The 20,340-nt window shown below is 42.1% G+C and overlaps 1 protein-coding gene across 6 annotated transcripts in view; it reads left to right on the top strand.

Moving 5' to 3' along the window:
- Window positions 1-20,340, top strand: part of ESR1 (estrogen receptor 1) — a 399,407-nt gene that overhangs the window by 359,219 nt on the left and 19,848 nt on the right. For all 6 annotated transcript variants that reach the window (XM_018053364.1, XM_018053368.1, XM_018053367.1 and 3 more), the window contains one exon: window positions 1,787-1,920. In XM_018053364.1, coding sequence (XP_017908853.1) covers window positions 1,787-1,920 — 134 coding nt within the window. The remainder of the gene's footprint in view (window positions 1-1,786; window positions 1,921-20,340) is intronic.

A 20,340-nucleotide genomic window follows, 5' to 3' on the forward strand; every position in this document is an offset into this window, starting at 1 on the left:
GTTGATATCGGAGAATACAATATTGCATTAGTTTCTGGTGTACAGCAAGTGATCCAGTTATATATATACACATATATATTCATTTTTAGATTCTTTTCCATTATAGTTTATTGCAGGATATTGAATGTAGTTATACTATACTGTGCTATACAGTCAGATCTGGTTGTTTTTTGTATGTATCTGCTAATCCCAAACTTCTAATTTATCTCATCCCCCCATCCCAATCTCTATATTAACAAGGTCCATGGTTTTCCTCCCTGTACCCTAATGTTAACACAAAGCCTCATATATAATGGGCCCTCAGTAAGTCATTTTGAATGTGTCTAGACTAAACGCAAGTATAGACATTGCATGAAATGTTTGTAACAGCACAGTACTTGAAATCAAACTAAAAATCAAACGACAAAAAACTGATTAAATAAATAAAATCATTTTGTTTGGTGAAAAACTGTGCCGCTGTTAAAAACAGTTGATGAAGAACTCTAAAGTATTTCCATTAAAAGCAACATAAAGTGCTGGACAATGTGTTTACTGTTCATGTTTTAAATTTTTATATATGTTACAAACATATGTTTGCATATGCATAGAATATCTTGGCTTCTTCCTATGCCCCAAACTCATCATGCCCCAAATTCAGTTAATGAATAACTAGATGAATGCCTTTCAGATGTATCATCTCTGCATTTAGTTTCTGTACCAATCCTATTGAAAAATATACTAATACTTTCTTGTGAAGATATTGCATGTTTTGAATCTTTGAAAGTGAAAAGTGAAAGTGAAGTCACTCAGTCATGTCTGACTCTTTGCGACCCCATGGACTGTAGCCCACCAGGCTCCTCCATCCATAGGATTTTCCAGGCAAGAGTATTGGAGTGGGTTGCCGTCTCCTCCAGAGAATCTTCCTGACCCAGGGATCGAACCCAGGTTTCCCACATTGTAGGCAGACGCTTTACTGTCTGAGCTAGCAGGGAACTTCCCTTTGGGTTTGCTTATTTAATAGTTACAACTACTAGTGTTAAATCCTTGACACCAAAGCTCTGTTGTACAGGGAAAATGCTTAAACTTCTTATAATGATGTAAGATCTCTTTCATCTTCTTTCCTAGACTACTGCCCTATCTACTTCTCCCTCCAGATTTTCTCACAGTTCCTCCTTTCCAGGTTTGGGAGCTCTTCCAATGATGCTTTCATACCTCAACTCAATGAAATCCTACATTTTCTTAAAGTGTCCACTCAATGCCACCTACTCAGCATCTTTACCTGTCATCCTAGGCAACATTAATGGTTTCCACACAACTACAGCTCATAGTTTTCATAGTTGGTCCTGTATCTCGAATTCATTTTATATACATTTATTAATACAAATTGTATTATCTCAAGGTCATGAGCATATTGATATTAGAAGCCCTATTTTTATTCTTATTATTATCACAACAACTAGAATATACTAGGTGATTGATAAATATTTATTAGAAAAATGTATTTACCTGAATTAAAATCATGTTTAATTATCCATAGGTTGAAGAACTTCATATTTAACATAACAAATTTGGGGACTGAACAAGACATCTTTTCTAAGAATTTGAAATGGAAGTCTTTTTATTGATGGAAAATCTTTTTTCATCTTGCCTTCTAGGATTCAAGTGAATGTTCATGCTCCATGAAGAGAATGAGCTGTGGTTTTTTGTTACAGATTTGGAACCAGTAGATTTTTTTGAATGTGAACCTTATCATGTCTTCTGGAATATTTTTGTGCTTTAATATTTTTGTCTGTGTGTGTATTAATAGGAACCAGGGAAAATGTGTGGAAGGCATGGTGGAGATCTTTGACATGTTGCTGGCTACATCGTCTCGGTTCCGTATGATGAATCTCCAGGGAGAAGAGTTTGTGTGCCTCAAATCCATCATCTTGCTTAATTCTGGTGAGTGGATCACATAGGAAAATTTAATGCCAAGTTACTGGAAGAAACATTTATTTGTATTTTTCAACCAGATACAAGGTACCTATTACAAAGGCATACTCACAAATTGAAAACAGCAACTGACGTACATTTAAATTAGTTATCTTTTTGGCGCTAGGGATAAAGAATCTGCCTGCCAATGCAGGAGGTGCAAGAGATGCAATTTTGATTCCTCTGTCAGAAAGATCCCCTGGAGGGGGAAATGGCAATCCACTCCAGTATTGCCTGGAAAATCCCAAGGACAGAGAAGCCTAGTGGGCTAGAGTCAGTGGGGTCGCAAAGAGGCTGGCACAGGTGAGCACAGACACATCTTCTTTGTGGATGACTTATGGAGGCAAAAAAGGGCTTGCCTGGTGGCTCAGAGGTTAAAGCATCTGCCTGGAATGCAGGAGACCCGGGTTCGATCCCTGGGTCGGGAAGATCCCCTGGAGAAGGAAATGGCAACCCAGTCCAGTACTCTTGCCTGGAGAATCCCATGGAGGGAGGAGCCTGGTAGGCTACAGTCCATGGGGTCACAAAGAGTCGGACACGACTGAGCGACTTCACTTCACTATGGAGGCAAAACATGCTGATCAAATAAGATGAATGAAAGCAAAAATTCAACATTGAATCAGGTGGCCTTGTTGAAATATTAGCATCCTTCCACAGATACGAGTTTATTTATTTTTTATTAAAGTGATACATGTATATGGACATAAGTCTGTTGTTAGTTGTATGTGTTAGAAAGTAAGTAGAGTGGTTGACCCTATTAGGATATTGTGACCAGTTCCAAGCTTCAGATTATAAGGAAAGAGGCTTATTTGAGACAGACTATGTTCCTGGTCAAAACTGATTAGCTGAAAAATACCATTGACTCAGAGATAGAAAAACCTAATTCTAAAACCAAAGAACATGGAATTTGGTATGTTGGTCCAGCTAAAAGAGTGGTTTTCATTTGATCCATGGTATCCAATTCAACTGTCCTTTCCTATTTATTCATCTGAGAAATCTTAGCTGAGAGTGGCATCCTTTTTTTTTTTTTTTTGCTAGTGAGGTTGGCTGTTGCATGAGTCACTCCAGGTCATCCAGATGGTAACTATGGTTCAGCCTGAATTAGCGCCCTGACTTGTCCCAGCCTCTTCAGCAGTCAAATATAAGCACTTGATCTCCAGCCTATAACACCTGATGCTTGACAATGGGGCATCAGGTGCACAGTTTAGATGCCCTTAACCTTGGCCTTAGTCCCCCAACCCCAGGCCCACCTCTTGCTGGAGACCTTATTCTCATACAGAAATCACAGCTGCCTTGAAGCCCTGGACCTGATTTTAGATTTAGCTTCTTACATGCTTCGATACGGTCTCAAGTTTCCCAGTAGCTGAACTAGAGTCTTTGTTGATCCCCATTTGAGGAGAATTGGCACCTGCTTGTCTTTTGAGGTGTTTTGCTGATGAATGTCAATCCCTTCCCACCTCCCCTGACAATTTTCCACTTCTCCCCACCAGTGCTTGTAACCTGTATTGCTTAATGGTTCTGATAGTAATCATTCTCCCTTATCAACTGATAAATGGAAATCTGTACCGTTACACTAGGCAAGGACTGAATTGCAGGATGAAGTTGCGTGAAAAATAATGGCGTCTCTACTAAGGAAGTGATTACCGCGCCATTCAAGTTTCAGGTTCCACTCGCGTGCATTGTGCTTTTCATTTGAGTCGTTTGTCCTGTTGGTTGAAGGGTCCAGAGCCCACAATGGCTCTTTATTGGAGAAGAGTTCTGGGAGCAGTGCCACTCGGCTGCACCGTGCCAGGTCCCGAACCTGCTCCTTCTTCGCTGGAGGGCTGGCACACGCCGTCGGCTCTCGTGTGGACAATCTGTTAATTTCAGGGAAGGCAGGCCTATAAAGTTCTGGGACTTTTTTGCCTACTTTTACCAGGAAATAATACCCTGGACAGGAAGTGAAATTAGCCAGAGTGATATAATCAATGGAAGTAGATGCTCTGACCTTGGTGATCAAAAATATTTCCTTCAGATATGTATCTTATTTTCCTGCATTACTGGTCTGTGCCTGTGAGAGGGTGTATTTTTTTTTCATATTATATAATAGAAAAGGGGGAACTTTTGCCATCAAAATATTGGATTTATAAGCCTGAGTCTTTTAAATCCCAGAGGGAAAAACTTTCAGCCCTCACAAGAAAGTCTTTTATGAAAAGACTGGCATTGGCATCTCAAAAACAGTACTTCTTGCCACAGAATTTGGACCTTCACCTGCTGCCTCCTGACACCAGTTAAACTTGCCGGCTCCATCCTTGTTCCTTCACCTCTTCCTCAGGATATTCCGTGAGCTGCCTTGCACCAGGAGGGCTGGAATGCTGTTTTGGAGAAACAAGGCACCATCTCAGTGACAGTTTATAGTTGTCTTTTTTTGTGAGACGCCAGTAGCTCATCTTTTCTCTCAAGAGCAGTACTGCTGGCTCATGGGCTGTAGCAAAACAGAAGCTGTCTCTCAACCTGGGAAAAGTGAAATCATTCTTTCCACCCCCAAAGTGATTTCTGTTTTGGAAAAGTGGATCTGCCTGCTGAGCACAGCTCCCGACGTCTCATATTGTTCCTGAAAAAAAAACAGAATCGAAAAGGACTTGACTCCAAAACACAGTGGTGTGGTGCCCCGGGCCTTTTTCAGAGCAGTGACTAGTGATATGAGGGTCACCACAATCAACACCTTTTTCCAACCACTGGAGGTGTGGACTTTTCTTAAAACCCAACCAAGCCATAGTTCTGATCAGGGGCCATTCTTCACCTGTTCTGAGACAAACTACAAAGTGGCGCTAATTCCTGGACTGTCTGACAGAAGGCAAGCTAGAAATGATTCAGGAGAACTGTGCTAGAAGATGCTTTCCTGATACTTGGGAAACAAAACCTCAGTGTGTAGAGAAACCTGGTGTTTCGTGTTGAGCCCCTGTCACTAAAGTCTGAGGAGGGTGTGTTTACATTGGCCTTGACTTTGGCACAGAGGCACATGGGGAGTTGAATGGTTGTTATGAGGACCTGCTAGGAATGTGTTTCTGGAAGCCTTGAGGAGGTCTCCCAGGTGCCAACGTTTCCATGGGAAGGCCTCTTCACAGCTATTTGGGAGTGGGAGATTTTCATCTTTTCTGCAACAGAAGAATTTATTCCTTTGCTTGCAAAAGTCTCCAGTCATCCACAGGACAAGCACTGTTTTTCCACCCTCCACCAAAGGACAGAGGCCTCCCTGGTTAATCTGAAGATGTCTTCGCCCAATCAGTACTAGCGTCAAGGGATTCTGAGAGCTGGCTGGACAGGGTTCAAGGCAGGACAAATGCAAACAGGGCAGATGAACTCAGGGTAAAAGGCTGTTGAGGGCGCAGCAGTGGAAGAGGAGGACGGAGCTGGAGCTACAGGGGGGAGGAGGTTCTGGGCCCATTTACAGTATTCCTGCTATCCAATGGGACTTTAGTTCCTCTTTGTAATTCCAGTATTTCAAATTCTTCAAGCCCAATTCAGATCTCACCTCATTTAGGAAATCTTGCTATGACCCCGTCCGTAATGAGTTTTTCTTCTCTAGACTGTTTTAGTTCTTAAAGCTAATACCTCACACTCTAGCATTTAGTCAGTTGGTTGGCTGATTTCATTCATTGATTCATTCATTTCATTCATTTATTCAAGAACTCATCAGTGATGGAATTCCCGCTGTGAACTTTACACCAAGTATACGAAGATGTATAGAGCTTCTCTGGTAGCTCAGTTGGTAAAGGATCTGCCTGTAATGCCTGAGATGGGGTTTGATTCCCTGGGTTGGGAAGATCCCCTAGAAGAGGGAAGGGCAACCCACTCCAGTGTTCTTGCCTGGAGAATCCCATGGACAGGGGAGCCTGGTGGGCCACAAGAGTTGGACAGGACTTAGCAGCTACATCACCACCAAAAGAAAATGAATGACATGTTTTTTTTGGTTTTGGTTTTCCAGTTTTTTTTTTAAACCCAGGTGGAGTCTTTACGCATGTGTCCTAATTTCTCTATAAACCATTAATGCTTTTTTGTATTCCTCAGAGCCTGTGAACTGCCAACAAGTGATATACCATCTAGTCACTTAATAGATGCTTGTTTGTTGGGTGTGACCAGAGGCACCTAAAAAGTTCCCATTTTTCCTGTGCTGTGCCCACCATGGTGAAACATGTCATCCTTTTCAGTTTATTAAAGATCTAGATAATGGGGAAAATAATGTCTGTCTCCTGAGGTTATTGTGAGATCTGGGGGAAACTGTGTATAAAGTATGTAATGCAGGGACTTCCCTGGTGGTCTGGGAGTTGAGAGTCCACCTCCCAATGCAGGGGATACAGGTTTGATCCCTGGTGGGGGAACTAGGACTCCACATGCTGCAGAGCAGCTAAGTCCATGCCACAACTAGAGAAGCTCGTGTGCAGCAGCGAAGACCCAGCACAGCCTAAACAAACAGAAAGTGTGTGATCACTTCCTGGAACATAGTAGGTCTTCAGTCAGTGACAATTGTCATCATCACTTATGAGAATCTCTGACTTAAAAGGAGTCAGCTCATGCCCCTTTTCAACATAATTAAGTACTTTGGGGCTTCCCAGGTGGCACCAGTGGTAAAGAACCCACCTGCCAATGCAGGAGACATAAGAAACAAGAATTCGATCCCTGGGTTGGGAAGATCCCTTGGAGGAGGGCTTGGCCAACCACTCCAGTATTGTTGCCTAGAGAATCCCATGGGTAGAGGTGCCTGGTGGGCTACAGTCCATACGGTTGCAAAGAGACGCAAGTGAAGTGACTTAGCATGCAGAAGTGCTTTTAGTTTAAAAGCCTCCCTCTCACTAGGCTTAAAAAAAAAATGCAAGGACAGGAGGGTAATGACAATAGAGTTTGCAGCTGTTCTGAGGCTTTGTTAATTGTGCTATTTAATTTTATTTAGAGAAATTTTAGAGCAAGATTTATCTGATAGATAATAATGAATTGTTATTTAATTTTGGCTAACCTTAATGAAAACTGGTGGTGTCCCTATTCCCTATCGGTTGACTGCTTCTTTGCATCCTCTCTCCCCACATATGTAATCTTCACAAAGCCTTCAGAACCCGCTCCCATTCAGAATACCACCTTTTTAGGGAAATTTTCAAGACTTGGAAAAATTCAAGAGTCAAAGCTCAATGTGTATAAATCTACAGTCCCTGATAAATGTTGGATTTGGCTTTCAAATTCAATTTAATAATTATTTCTATCCATTTTCTTAACTTTCTTCTGACCACCATTCTTTATATGTCTCAATAATTCTGAAGAGCCTCACCTACTTTGCTCCCTGGTAACTTTATCCAGCTGGCTCCCTGGAGAGCCTGTCAGACCCCTGACTCCAGCTCCTCTGCCTTCTCTGTGTTATAGTGAATCTCTTTTCCTCTCCTGATGCACAAACTAACTCTTGTTACTCCAATTCTGTATCTGCTGGATCCCCATGGTATCTTTGGCAGGCCTGTTGGTTACTCCTGGACAATCTCCTGCTGTAGAAACATACCCTTGATTACCTGCTCATACAAAACTGATCTTCAGACATTTCTCTTTCAATTGATGGAATATTAGAGAGCAGAAAAGAGTCAAAACCATAGGGACTTAAAACCCAAAGTGAAAAATTAAAGGAAAGTGAAAAAGCCAAAAAGGAAGAATTATGACAACATCTCTAAAGTGTGTATCTTGGTGTTCATCTAAAAAAAAAGGGTGTGGAATATCACACAAATGCATATATGGTAAGCATAAACATAAGAATGGTACCAGCTCTTGTGTGTCACTCAGTTCTTTGTTAATATGGCACATCTTGTCGTCTTGATGACGTTATGAAACATCTGGTGCTGAAGCTGATGACATTTGTTTTGTGTATGTTCACCAGAGGCTGCGCTCTGCTCAAAGAAGCATTCATAATCATGATTAATTACAACAGGCTCCCATCACAAAGAATACTTCCTCTTTCCAGACCTGAATACTTTGCACTCTTTCTGTGAATTATTAGACATTAGGACACTTTAGAAGCATACTGACTGTAAATATTAAGGATCATTATTTCTTAACTGTTAAAGTTCTCCGATAGGAACAAGCCTTGGAATCTCATATAGACGCATTGTCAGGTATGCCCATTGCTGTCACAGTGGAGAAGATTTGATTGTATTGTCTCTTGAGTTCTTTGTAATGTGAAACTTCCTGTCCAGGGAGCCCGCCTATTGTCTTGTCATAATTTTGAGATAAATGGCTCTTTATAGTTATTAAGTTGTTCACCGTCTTCTTGCTGGCTGATGGATTCTGTTGGCAGTAGATTCAACTCTTGAGCCTTTCCTTGCTGCCACCTTCTGGTGTGGCCTTAAGCCTCATGGTCTCGGTTAGTTTCTTTCTTTTTTTTTTTACACTGTTTATTTTTATTTATTTATTCGGCTGCACAAGGCCTTAGTTGCAGCCTGCAAGATCTTCAGCATGCGGATGCTTAGTTGCAACATGTAGGATCTAGTTCCCTGATCAGGGATGGAACCTGGGTCCCCTACGTTGGGAGCATGAGTCTTACCCACTGGACCACCAGGGAAGTCCCTGCCTGCATTAATTTCTCAAACACTTGGTGTGCCATGGACTTTGTCTTAGAAAGGCTAGTCATTCAAGAGAAGCAACGCTGCCACTTAGCAGATAAAGGATGCAATTTTATAAGCCTCTTCCCTGAGACATATCTATACAATGGAAATAATGATAGTAACAGACAGGAGTGCTGTGACTATTGAAACTATGCCTGCCTGGCAAATCTTAGGTCAGTTTGTAGACTCTCCAAATACAAAAACTCTAACCATGTTGTTCTTCAGCTCAGTCGTTCAGTTGTGCCTGACTCTTTGCAACCTCATGGACTGCAGCATACCAAGCTTCCCTGTCCATCACCAATGCCTGGTGCAAGCTCAGACTCATGTCCACCGAGTTGGTGATGCCATCCAACCATCTCATCCTCCCTTTTTCCCTTCTCCTCCTGCATTCAATCTTTCTCAGCATAAGGGTCTTTTCAAATGAGTCAGTACTTCACATCCTGTGGCCAAAGTGTTGGAGCTTCAGCTTCAGCATCAGTCCTTCCATTGAATATTCAGGACTGATTTTCTTCAGGATTGACTGGTTGGATCTCCTTGCAGTCCAAGGGACTCTCAAGAGTCTTCTCCAACACCACTGTTCAAAAGCATCAATTCTACAGTGCTCAGCTTTCTTTATGGTCCAACTTTCACATCCATACATGACTACTGGAAAAACCCTAGCTTTGACTACGACCTTTGTTGTCAAAGTAATGTCTTTGCTTTTTAATATGCTGTCTAGGCTGGTCATAGCTTTTCTTCCAAGGAGCAAGTGTCTTTTAATTTCATGACTCAGTCACCATCTGCAGTGATTTTGGAGCCCAAGAAAATAGTCTGTCATTGTTTCCATTTTTTTTCTCCATGAAGTGATGGGACCGAATGCCATGATCTTAGTTTTTTAAACGTTGAGTTTTAAGTCAGCTTTTTCACTCTCCTCTTTCACTTTCATCAGGAGACTCTTCACTTCCTCTTCACTTTCTGCTATAAGGGTGGTGTAATCTGCATATCTGAGGTTATGGATATTTCTTCTGGCAATCTTGATTCCACCTTGTGCTTCATCCAACCTGGCATTTTGCATGATGTATTCTGCATATAAGTTAAAGAAGCAGGGTGACAATATACATCTTGACGCACTCCTTTTCTGATTTGGAACCAGTCTGTTGTTCCACGTCCAGTTCTAACTGTTGCTTCTTGACCTGCATACAGATTTTTCTGGAGGCAAATAAGGTGGTCTGGTATTCCCATCTCTTGAAGAATTTTCCACAGTTTGTTGTGATCCACACAGTCAAAGGATTTGGCATAGTCAATGAAGTAGAAATAGATGTTTTTCTGGAGTTCTTTTGCTTTTTCTATGATCCTACAGATGTTAGCAATTTGATCTCTGATTCCTCTGCCTTTTCTAAATCCAGCTTGAACATCTGGAAGTTCTCAGTTCATGTACTGTTGAAGCCTGGCTTGGAGAATTTTGAGCATTACTTTGCTACCATGTGAGATAAGTGCAATTGTGTGGTAGTTTGAGCATTCTTTGGCATTGCCTTTCTTTGAGAATGGAATGAAAACTGACCTTTTTCAGTCCTGTGGCCACTGCTGATTTTTCCAAATTTGCTGGCATATTGAGTGCAGCACTTTCATAGCATCATCTTTTAGGATTTGAAACAGCTCAACTGGAATTCCATCACCTCCACTAGCGTTGTTTGTAGTGATGCTTCCTAAGGCCTACTTGACTTTACATTCTAGGATGTCTGTCTTTAGGTGAGTGATCACACCATCGTGCTTATCTAGGTCATTAAGATATTTTTTGTATATTTCTGCTGTATTTTCTTGTCACCTCTTCTTAATATCTTCTACTTCTGTTAGGACCATACCATTTCTGTCCTTTATTGGGCCCATCTTTTCATGAAATGTTCCCTTGGTATCTCTAATGGCACACAATTTTAAAAGGCTAAGAGGCAGTTTAGTACCTTTGAGAATCCACCTTTAATTCTCAGAGGTGTGTGGAAATTAGTTTGAAAACTACTGCTATAGGTGAAAAATGTTACCTGATTAAACTGGTTCTCTAGTATATTTTAAAATGAACCATTTTGCAAACCATGAGGGAAACTGCTCAAAAGGGTGCTCAGCCCTGGGGTCAGGGATTGTGGGCCTGTGTTTCACACACTGGTTTGGGCAGGGGACACAGGCAGTTAACAGATCATTTCCATGTCAGGAGAAAAGGGGATGTCATGATGAAAGGAAGCAGAGTGATACAGAGACAGACAGCAGGGTCCTTACCTGAGAAGGAGTCCAGCTTTAGCTTGAGTTGGACTTGGCTAGAGGCAGAAGAAAGGCGTGGGGGGTGGGAGGAGTTCTGGCTGCATCATTAAACTAACATGAAACCACTGGACTGCTCTTCCCTGGTTGCCTCAGCTATAAAATATATATAATAATTCCAGGAGCTTCCCTGGAGGTCCAGTGGCTAAGACCCTGCACTCCCAATGCAAAGGGCCCAGGTTCAAGCCCTGGTCAGAGACCTAGATCCTTCATGCTGCAACTAAGACCCAGTGCAGCCAAATAAATAAATATTTTTAAAAAGGCATAGTAATTCTAAGCAGTCCTATTGACCCTATATGTTTGTTATGATGTAACAAGATAGCTTTAAAACATGAGCTAATATCATCATTACTAATATTATCTGTTACTTTTAATAAGGAAAATATTATGTAACCTAATACTGTACAGCGATTTTGGTGTTCAGGATCTCCCTGTTCTAATCATAGGATGAGAATTACACTCAGCCCCTATATTTGGAAGAGCCTTAAGTGTCCTCTGTCTGCCCTCATGCCTGGAACACTGAACTGTAAATCTAAAAGTGTGTCAACACTTGAACTGAGGGAAACCATGAGGAAACAACAATAAGCCCCCACTAATTTATTGAGCTCAGAGGGAAAATGCAATATTGTTTTTTAATGGAGTTTTCTTTCCTTACATGTTACTCACTGAACAAGTAAAAGCCAAAATGGAATATATATGTTTCCTTAAATCTTTTCATGGAAATCCAGACTGCAAAGTTTTCAGTCTAAACCAGACATCCCTACACTTAGTTGGAAGACCTACCTCTGGGCCTTGGCTTTCATGCATGGGCCCATGGTTACATCCACCTGCTTCACTTGGTTTGAAAGAAAGATGGAGAAACAAACTCTTTGCCTCTTCTTTGGAGTCCTGGTCCTTGAACACTGCATCAGCCTCAGCTTTCTTCAGTGATTTCCTGCAGGGAGTGGATGGTTACTCTTTCCTGCAGGGACTGTATGATTATCTTTCCTGCAGGGAGTGGATGGCTACTCTTTCCTGCAGGGAGTAGATGGCTACTCTTTCCTGCAGGGAGTGGATGGCTACTCTTTCCTGCAGGGAGTGGAATGGCTATGCTTTCCTGCAGGGAGTGGATGGCTGCTTTTGTATGTTGGGGTAGTTTGAGGGTTGCCTCAGTTCTAGTTCTCTGAGTTTTTAACTTTATATCTACTTTTCTTTCCGTTTTTCTTCTAACGAAAGAAAGACAGAGATCTCCTGGAGATGGAAATGGCAACCAACTCTAGTATTCTTGCCTAGGGAATTCCATGGACAGAGGAGCATGGCAGGCTACAGTACACGGGCTCCCAAGGAGTCATACATGGCTGAGCGACTAACATGTTCACTTTCATTGATTTGTAAGCTACTATATATTAGGGTCTGCCCAGGTGGTGCTAGTGGTAAACAATCTGCCTGCCAATGCAGAAGTTAAGAGATGTGGTTTTGATTCCTGGGTTGGGAAGATCCTTTGGAGGAGGGCATGGCAACTCATTCCAGTATTTTTGCCTGGACAATCTTATGGACAGAGGAGCCTGACAGGCTATAGTCCTTAGGGTCGCACAGAGGTGCAGAGTCAGAAACAACTGAAGTGACTTAGCACCACACATATACTAGCTTGCATTTCTCTGGTAGATAAGCGGTAAAGAAGCTTCCTGCCAATGCAGGAAATGAAAGACCGATCCGTGGGTGAGGAAGATCCTTTTAGTTCAGTTCAGCCGCTGAGGCATGTCTGACTCTTTGCAAGCCGGTGGACTGTAGCACAACAGGCTTCCCTGCCCATCACCAACTCCCAGAGCTTGCGCAAACTCATGTCCATCGAGTCAGTGATGCCATCCAGCCATCTCTTCCTCTCTTGTCCCCTTATCCTTCTGCCTTCAGTCTTTCCCAGCATCAGGGTCTTTTCCATTGAGTGAGTTCTTCACACCCCGTGGCCAAAGTGTAGGAACTTCAGCTTCAGCATCAGTCCTTCCATTGAATATTCAGGACTGATTTTCTTCAGGATTGACTGGTTGGATCTCCTTGCAGTCCAAGGAACTCTCAAGAGTCTTCTGCAACACCACAGTTCAAAAGCATCAATTCTACAGTGCTCAGCTTTCTTTATGGTCCAACTTTCACAGCCATACATGACTACTGGAGAAACCCTAGTTTTGACGAGATGGACCTTTGTTGGCAAGGTAATGTCTTTGCTTTTTAATATGCTGTCTAGGCTGGTCATAGCTTTTCTTCCAAGGAGCAAGCTTCTTTTAGTTTCATGGCTGTGGTCACCATCTGCAGTGATTTTGCAGCCCAAGAAAATAAAGTCTATCACTGTTTCCACTGTTTCCTCATATATTTGCCATGAAGTGATGGGACCAGAAGCCATGATCTTAGTTTTTTGAATGTTGAGTTTAAGCCACCTTTTTCACTCTCACCAAGAGGCTCTTTAGTTCTTGTTCACTTTCTGACATAAGGGGGGTGTCATCTGCATATCTGAAGTTACTGATATTTCTCCCAGCAATCTTGATTCTAGCTTGTGCTTCATCCAACCTGGCATTTCACATGATGTACTCTGCATATGAGTTAAATAAGCAGGGTGACATACAAGCCTATACAGCCTTGACATACTCCTTTCCCTATTTGGAACCGGTCTGTTGTATGATGTCCAGTTCTAACTGTTGCTTCTTGACTTGTATAAAGATTTCTCAAGAGGCAGGTAAGGTGGTCTGATATTCCCATCTCTAAGAATTTTCCACTGTGATCCATACAGTCAAAGGCTTTGGCATAGTCAATAAAGCAGAAATAGATGTTTTTGTAGACCTTTCTTGCTTTTTCTGTGATCCAACAGATGTTGACAATTTGATCTCTGGTTCCTCTGCCTTATCTAAATCCAGCTTGAACATCTGGAAGTTCATGGTTCACACACTTGTTGAAGCCTGGGTTGGAGAATTTTGAGCATTACTTTGCTACCGTGTGAGATGAGTGCAACTGTGTGGTAGTCTGAACATTCTTTGGCATTGCCTTTCTTTGGGATTGGAATGAAAACTGACCTTTTCCAGTCCTGTGGCCACTGCTGAGTTTTCCAAATTTGCTGGCATATTGAGTGCAGCACTTTCACAGCATCATCTTTTAGGATTTAGAATAGCTCAGCTGGAATTCTATCACCTCTGCTAGCTTTCTGAGTAGTGATGCTTCCTAAGGCCCACTTGACATTACATTCCAGGATGTCTGACTTTAGGTGAACGATCACACCATCGTGGTTATCTGGGTCATGAAGATCTTTTTTGTACAGTTCTTCTGTGTATTCTTGCCACCTCTTCTTAATCTTCTACTTCTGTTAGGTCCATACGATTTCTGTCCTTTATTGAGCCCATCTTTGCATGACATGTTCCCTTGGTACCTCTAATTTTCTTGATGAGATTTCTAGTCTTTCCCATTCTATTGTTTTCCACTATTTCTTTGCATTGATTGCTGAGGAAGGCTTTCTTATTTCTGCTTGCTATTCTTTGGAACTCTGCATTCAGATGGGTAGGTATATCTTTCCTTTTTGCCTTTGCCGTTAGTGTCTCTTCTTTTCTTGGCTATTTGTAAGGCCTCCTCAGACAATCTGTTTGCCTTTTTGCCTTTCTTTTTCTTGGGGATGGTCTTGAGCCCTGTCTCCTGTACAATGTTACAAACCTCTGTCCATAGTTCTTCAGGCACTCTGTCTATCAGATCTAATCCCTTGAATCTATTTATCACTTCCACTGTATAATTGGAAGGGATTTTATTTAGGTCATAACTGAATGGTCTAGTGGTTTTCCCTACTTTCTTCAAGTTGCTATTTGACCATAAGGGGTTCACGATCTGAGCCACAGTCAGCTCCCTATCTTGTTTTTGCTAACTGTATAGAGCTTCTCCATCATTGGCCGCAAAGAATATGATCAATCTGATTTCGGTGTTGACCATCTGGTGATGTCCATGTGTAGAGTCTTCTCTTGTGTTGTTGGAAGAGGGTGTTCGCTATAACCAGTGTGTTCTCTTGGCAAAACTCTGTTAGCCTTCCTTGCTTCATTTTGTACTCCAAGGCCAAACTTCCCTGTTATTCCAGATACCTCTTGACTTCCTACTTTCGCATTCCAGTCCTCTATGATGAAAAGGAAATCTTTTTCGGTATTAGTTCTGGAAGATTAGGTCTTGTAGATCTTCATAGAACCATTCAGCTTCTTTGGCATTAGTAAAAGAGTATAAGGTTCATTAAATCTTTTCATACATATTGCCTACTGCCCCGAAAGCTTTATTAAATTACACATATGCAGAGTACATCATGAGAAACGCTGGGCTGGAAGAAACACAAGTTGGAATCAAGATTGCCGGGAGAAATATCAATAACCTCAGATATGCAGATGACACCACCCTTATGGCAGAAAGGGAAGAGGAACTAAAAATCCTCTTGATGAAAGTGAAAGTGGAGAGTGAAAAAGTTGGCCTAAAGCTCAGCATTCAGAAAACGAAGATCATGGCATCCGGTCCCATTACTTCATGGGAAATAGATGGGGAAACAGTGGAAACAGTGTCAGACTTTATTTTTGGGGGCTCCAAAATCACTGCAGATGGTGATTGCAGCCATGAAATTAAAAGACGCTTACTCCTTGGAGGAAAAGTTATAACCAACCTAGATAGTATATTCAAAAGCAGAGACATTACTTTGCTGACTAAGGTCCGTCTAGTCAAGGCCGTGGTTTTTCCTGTGGTCATGTATGGATGTGAGAGTTGGGCTGTGAAGAAGGCTGAGCACCGAAGAACTGATGTTTTTGAACTGTGGTGTTGGAGAAGACTCTTGAGAGTCCCTTGGACTGCAAGGAAATCCAACCAGTCCATTCTGAAGAAGATCAGCCCTGGGATTTCTTTGGAAGGAATGATGCTAAAGCTGAAACTCCAGTACTTTGGCCACCTCATGTGAAGAGTTGACTCATTGGAAAAGACTCTGATGCTGGGAGGAATTGGGGCAGGAGGAGAAGGGGATGACAGAGGATGAAATGGCTGGATGGCATCACTGACTCGATGGACGTGAGTCTGAGTGAACTCCGGGAGTTGGTGACGGACAGGGAGGCCTGGCGTGCTGCGATTCATGGGGTCGCAAAGAGTCAGACATGACTGAGCGACTGAACTGAACTGAACCTTATCATGTATGCAGAAGACAGAAGTGGGGTATCTCCTGGAACAGCAAAGACAGTAGACAGCTTCCTCCCCCCAAGCTACTGCCCTCAGCTGTGAAGACCCCCAGGCAGGAGTTTCTACACAGAGCATATTGCTGCTACTGCTAAGTCGCTTCAGTTGTGTCCAACTCTGTGTGACCCCATAGACGGCAGCCCACCAGGCTCCCCCATCCCTAGGATTCTCTAAGCAATAACACTCGGTTGCCATTTCCTTCTCCAATGCATGAAAAGTGAAAGTGAAGTCACTCAGTTGTGTCTGACTCTTAGCGACCCCATGGACTGCAGCCCACCAGGCTCCTCCGTCCATGGGATTTTCCAGGCAAGAGCACTAGAGTGGGTTGCCATTGCCTTCCCCATACAGAGCATATTATAAACGTCATATTGAAACATCATATTGGAAACACCCCAAGCTCACTCTTTTTGAAGCAATTTATTGTTTCAGAGAATGTTGTCATATTTTATGATCTATTGTGTATGTAGTTGTTTGTTATGTCATTTTTCAATTTTATGACTTGCACAGACACTGTGCTGGTGAACTGCTCTTATTCCAGGCAGTCAGGATGCACAGAGGGCTGGCATTGAGTTTCTTACCTTCTGTCTTTGACCCCTTTGCCACTGTTTTTATTGAGGGATATTTACAAATAGAAAGCCAAGAGGTTGAATGGCTGTAAGTTTAACCTCCCTTTAAAATCTCATCTCTGGAAGGAGAACCTGGCTCTCGCAAAGATTTCATGTGCTCTGGGTTCTGGGTTTGTGTGATTGACATGACCTTTCCTTGTCAATAACCAGCTTGGATGAACAGCTTACCATGTGACCCCATGGCTGCTCTGTACTTGGTTGCTCAATTGTGTCTGACTCTTTGCAACTCCATGGACTATAGCCTGCCAGGCTCCTCTGTCTATGGAGATTTTCCAAGTAAGAATACAGAGCGGGTTTCCATGCCCTCCTCCAGGGGATCTTCCCAACTCAGGGATCAAACCCAGGTCTCCCGCATTGCAGGCAGTTTCTTTATCATCTGAGCCCCCAGGAAAGCCCCTCTAGCTGTGCCCTTCCTTAGTGATCAAGAAACTGTTGGTTCCAAGAATGCCCTGTCTGATCTCATGGATTCCAAGGACTAAGTGCAATCTAGTCTCCAGTTCTTACAACTAGAAGCAATCAGACAATGGGCTGTTGGACAAAGGAGCTAAGCATGACTGACAGGAGGGGGCACTGGCAGCAACAATTTGTTTAGTCTTTAAAATTGGCAGCAACAGTACTGATAAATTCAATCCAGAATGCAAAATTCATCTTCATCTAGACGGTGAAGCATCTGCTCTTACTTTTGGTAGAGCAGATGTTACTCTTTGAGTGAGAGAATATAATCTTCACACTCAGTGAAAGCCAGGCACTCAGCTCCTTCTAGTAATACCTTAATGCTCTGCTTCCTTCGCAATTCAGCTTGCCAATCCTGGAGGAAGATGGGTTACCAGTCTTTTGAGGCTGATCTTTTTTTGTATATAGATAAGTAACTCAGGTTACTGATGACATGTTGGAAGTATTTCCAACTAAGAAATTTTTTCTCAGAAGCTTTAGTAACAAATTTGTTAGTTCCATTTTCTGCCAAAATGGCAAACTTTGAAGTTTCAGAAACGTGAACAGCCTTACAGATGATAGAAATATTATGAAAATAGTAACAAGGAATATCTCTACAGCAAGCTCCTTAGTCCTTGGAATATCCATTCTTCAGCTTGGGTTTCCCTCTCATCAGTCCAGGCATTGACAAAGCTTGTGAAATAATGGAAGTGAAAGACACTTTGATTTTGTATTTGCAATAGCATTTTCTTTCACCAGATTATGAAAGGCATGCATGCCCAAGGCAGGGAACTTGGAAAATACAGAAAAGCCACCAAGAAAAATGCTCTCCCAAGTAATCAGTTTCACCACACAGAGGTGAGCGTTGTTAACATCTTGATAAACATTCTTAATTAAAGAGGCAGAGGCCTCAGTCCATTAGCACCTCTGCTCTGCCATCTTGCACCTAATGTTAGGAAATTCTGGAGTGCTCCTAAATCAACCCAGGGAAATTGTTAGTTTTCTCAAAAATCTCTGGAGGCGAGACTATTGTTGGCAGTCATTTCCTGTTTCTCACAAACTGGAAGTTAGGAAATTCTTTGTGTAGCCTTTGACCACTGGCCGGGAATGAGGGATATCGGAGTGTTAGTTCCAACTTTGCCATTTATACCCACAGGGTGACCTCTGGCAAGTCCAGCCTTACGTTCTATCTGAAAACCCTTCCAGCAACAGCATCCACTAGCCCCAGCTGCTTAATCTCTCTGAGCCTCTGTTTCCCAGCAAGTAAAATAATGAGTGGATCAGTAGGGGGCCTTTTTACATTAAAAATAAATTTTTTTTTGGTCGTCCAGTGGTTAAGACTTCCCGCTTCCAACACAAAGGTCATGGGTTCCATCCCTGATCAGGGAACTAAGATCCCACATGCTGTGCAGTGTGGGCCAAGATTAAAATATAGAAAGAAAAGAAAAAGAAATGTATTTAAAGAATAGCTATGTGACTATACTTCAATTTTAAAAATTAATTAAAAATTAATAAAAATATTTCTATATTTAAAGAATGTCGATATGTGTTTACCTGAGTCGCTTTGCTGTGCAGCAAAGATTGGCATAACATTGTAAATCAACTATACTTCAATTTTTTAAATTAATTAAAAATTAAGAAAAATATTTCATTGTAAAATTTATTTTTTAGAGCAGTTTTTGGTTCAGAGCAAAGCCGAGGGAAGAGTACAGAGATTCCCCCTGTAGCCCCATCCCCACCCAACCCCCAGCTGCCTTCACCATCAAAATCCCCTACCAGAGATGTATCAGTGATTTGTCCGAATTGATAAACTTATGTTTACACACCGTTATCACCTGAAGCTTGTAGTTTAATTTAAGGGTCACTTGCACATGCACGTGCTTGGTGTTCTGCATTCTGTGGGTTTTGAAAAGTGTAAAATGACATGTATCCTTCAGTACAGTATTTTACGGAGTAGTCTCCATATTGTATGATATTTAAGACATTGAGGACATTCTGCCCTAAAAATCCTCTGTGCTCTATTCATCCCACCCATTTCCATAACCCCTATAAACCGCTGATATTTTCTACTGTCTTCTTAGTTTCATCTTTTGCAGAATGTCATGTAGTTGGAATCATACATTAAGTAGTCTTTTCAGATTATCTTCTTACACGTAGTAATGTGAATTTAAGATTCTTCTATGTCTTTTGATGCCTTGATAGCTCATTTCTTTATAGCCCTGAATAATCTTCCATTGTCTGGATTTACCACAGTTTATCCACTTACCTTCCCTGGTGGCTCAGAGGTTAAAGCGTCTACCTGGAATGCGGGAGACCCAGGTTCGATCCCTGAGTCAAGAAGATCCCCTGGAGAAAGAAATGGCAACCCACTCCAGTATTCTTGCCTGGAGAATCCCATGGAGGAAGGAGCCTGGTAGACTACAGTCCATGGGGTCACAAAGAGTTGGACACGACTGAGCAACTTCACTTGCAAATCCACTTACCTACTATAGGACGTCTTGCCTCCAAGCTTTGGCAATTAGAGTAATGGTGCCATAAATGTCCACGTGCAGGTTTTGTGTAGACATAAATGTTCAGCTCATTTTGGTAACTATGAAGGCGCATGATTGCTGGCTTATATACAAAGAGTATGTTCAGTAAAAATTTGCCAAATTGTCTTCCAAAGTGGCTACACCATTGTTCATCACTTCCAGCAACGAGTGAGAGTTTTTGCCACTCCGCATCCTCACCAGCATTTGCTGTTGTCAGCATTTAGATTTTGGTCCTTCTAACAGGTGTGTAGGTGCATCTCACTGTTGTTCTCATCAATTCTCTACCTGATGCGAAGAGCTGACTCATCGGAAAAGACCCCGATACTGGGAAAGATGGAGGGCAAGAAGAGAAGGGGGGCAACAGAGCATGAGATGGTTGGATGGCATCACCGACTCAATGGACAAGAGTTTGAGCAAACTCCTGGAGATAGTGAAGGACAGGGAAGCCTGGCGTGCTACAGTCCATGGGGTCGCAGAGTGTCGGACACGACTGAGCGACTGAAAAACAGCAACAACAATTGACATTTGATGTGAAGGATCTTTTTATTGGCCTATCTTCTATCTCTTCTTTGGTGAGGTCTCTGTTCAGGTCTTTTGCCCATTCTTTAATTGGGTCATTGATTTTCTCTTTCTTGAGTTTCAAGTTTTTGTTTATTTTGCTAAGAGTCCTCTAATAGATGTGTCTTTTGCAAATATTTTCTC

The sequence above is a fragment of the Capra hircus genome, chromosome 9 (assembly GCF_001704415.2).
Source record: "Capra hircus breed San Clemente chromosome 9, ASM170441v1, whole genome shotgun sequence".
Taxonomy (NCBI): domain Eukaryota; kingdom Metazoa; phylum Chordata; class Mammalia; order Artiodactyla; family Bovidae; genus Capra; species Capra hircus.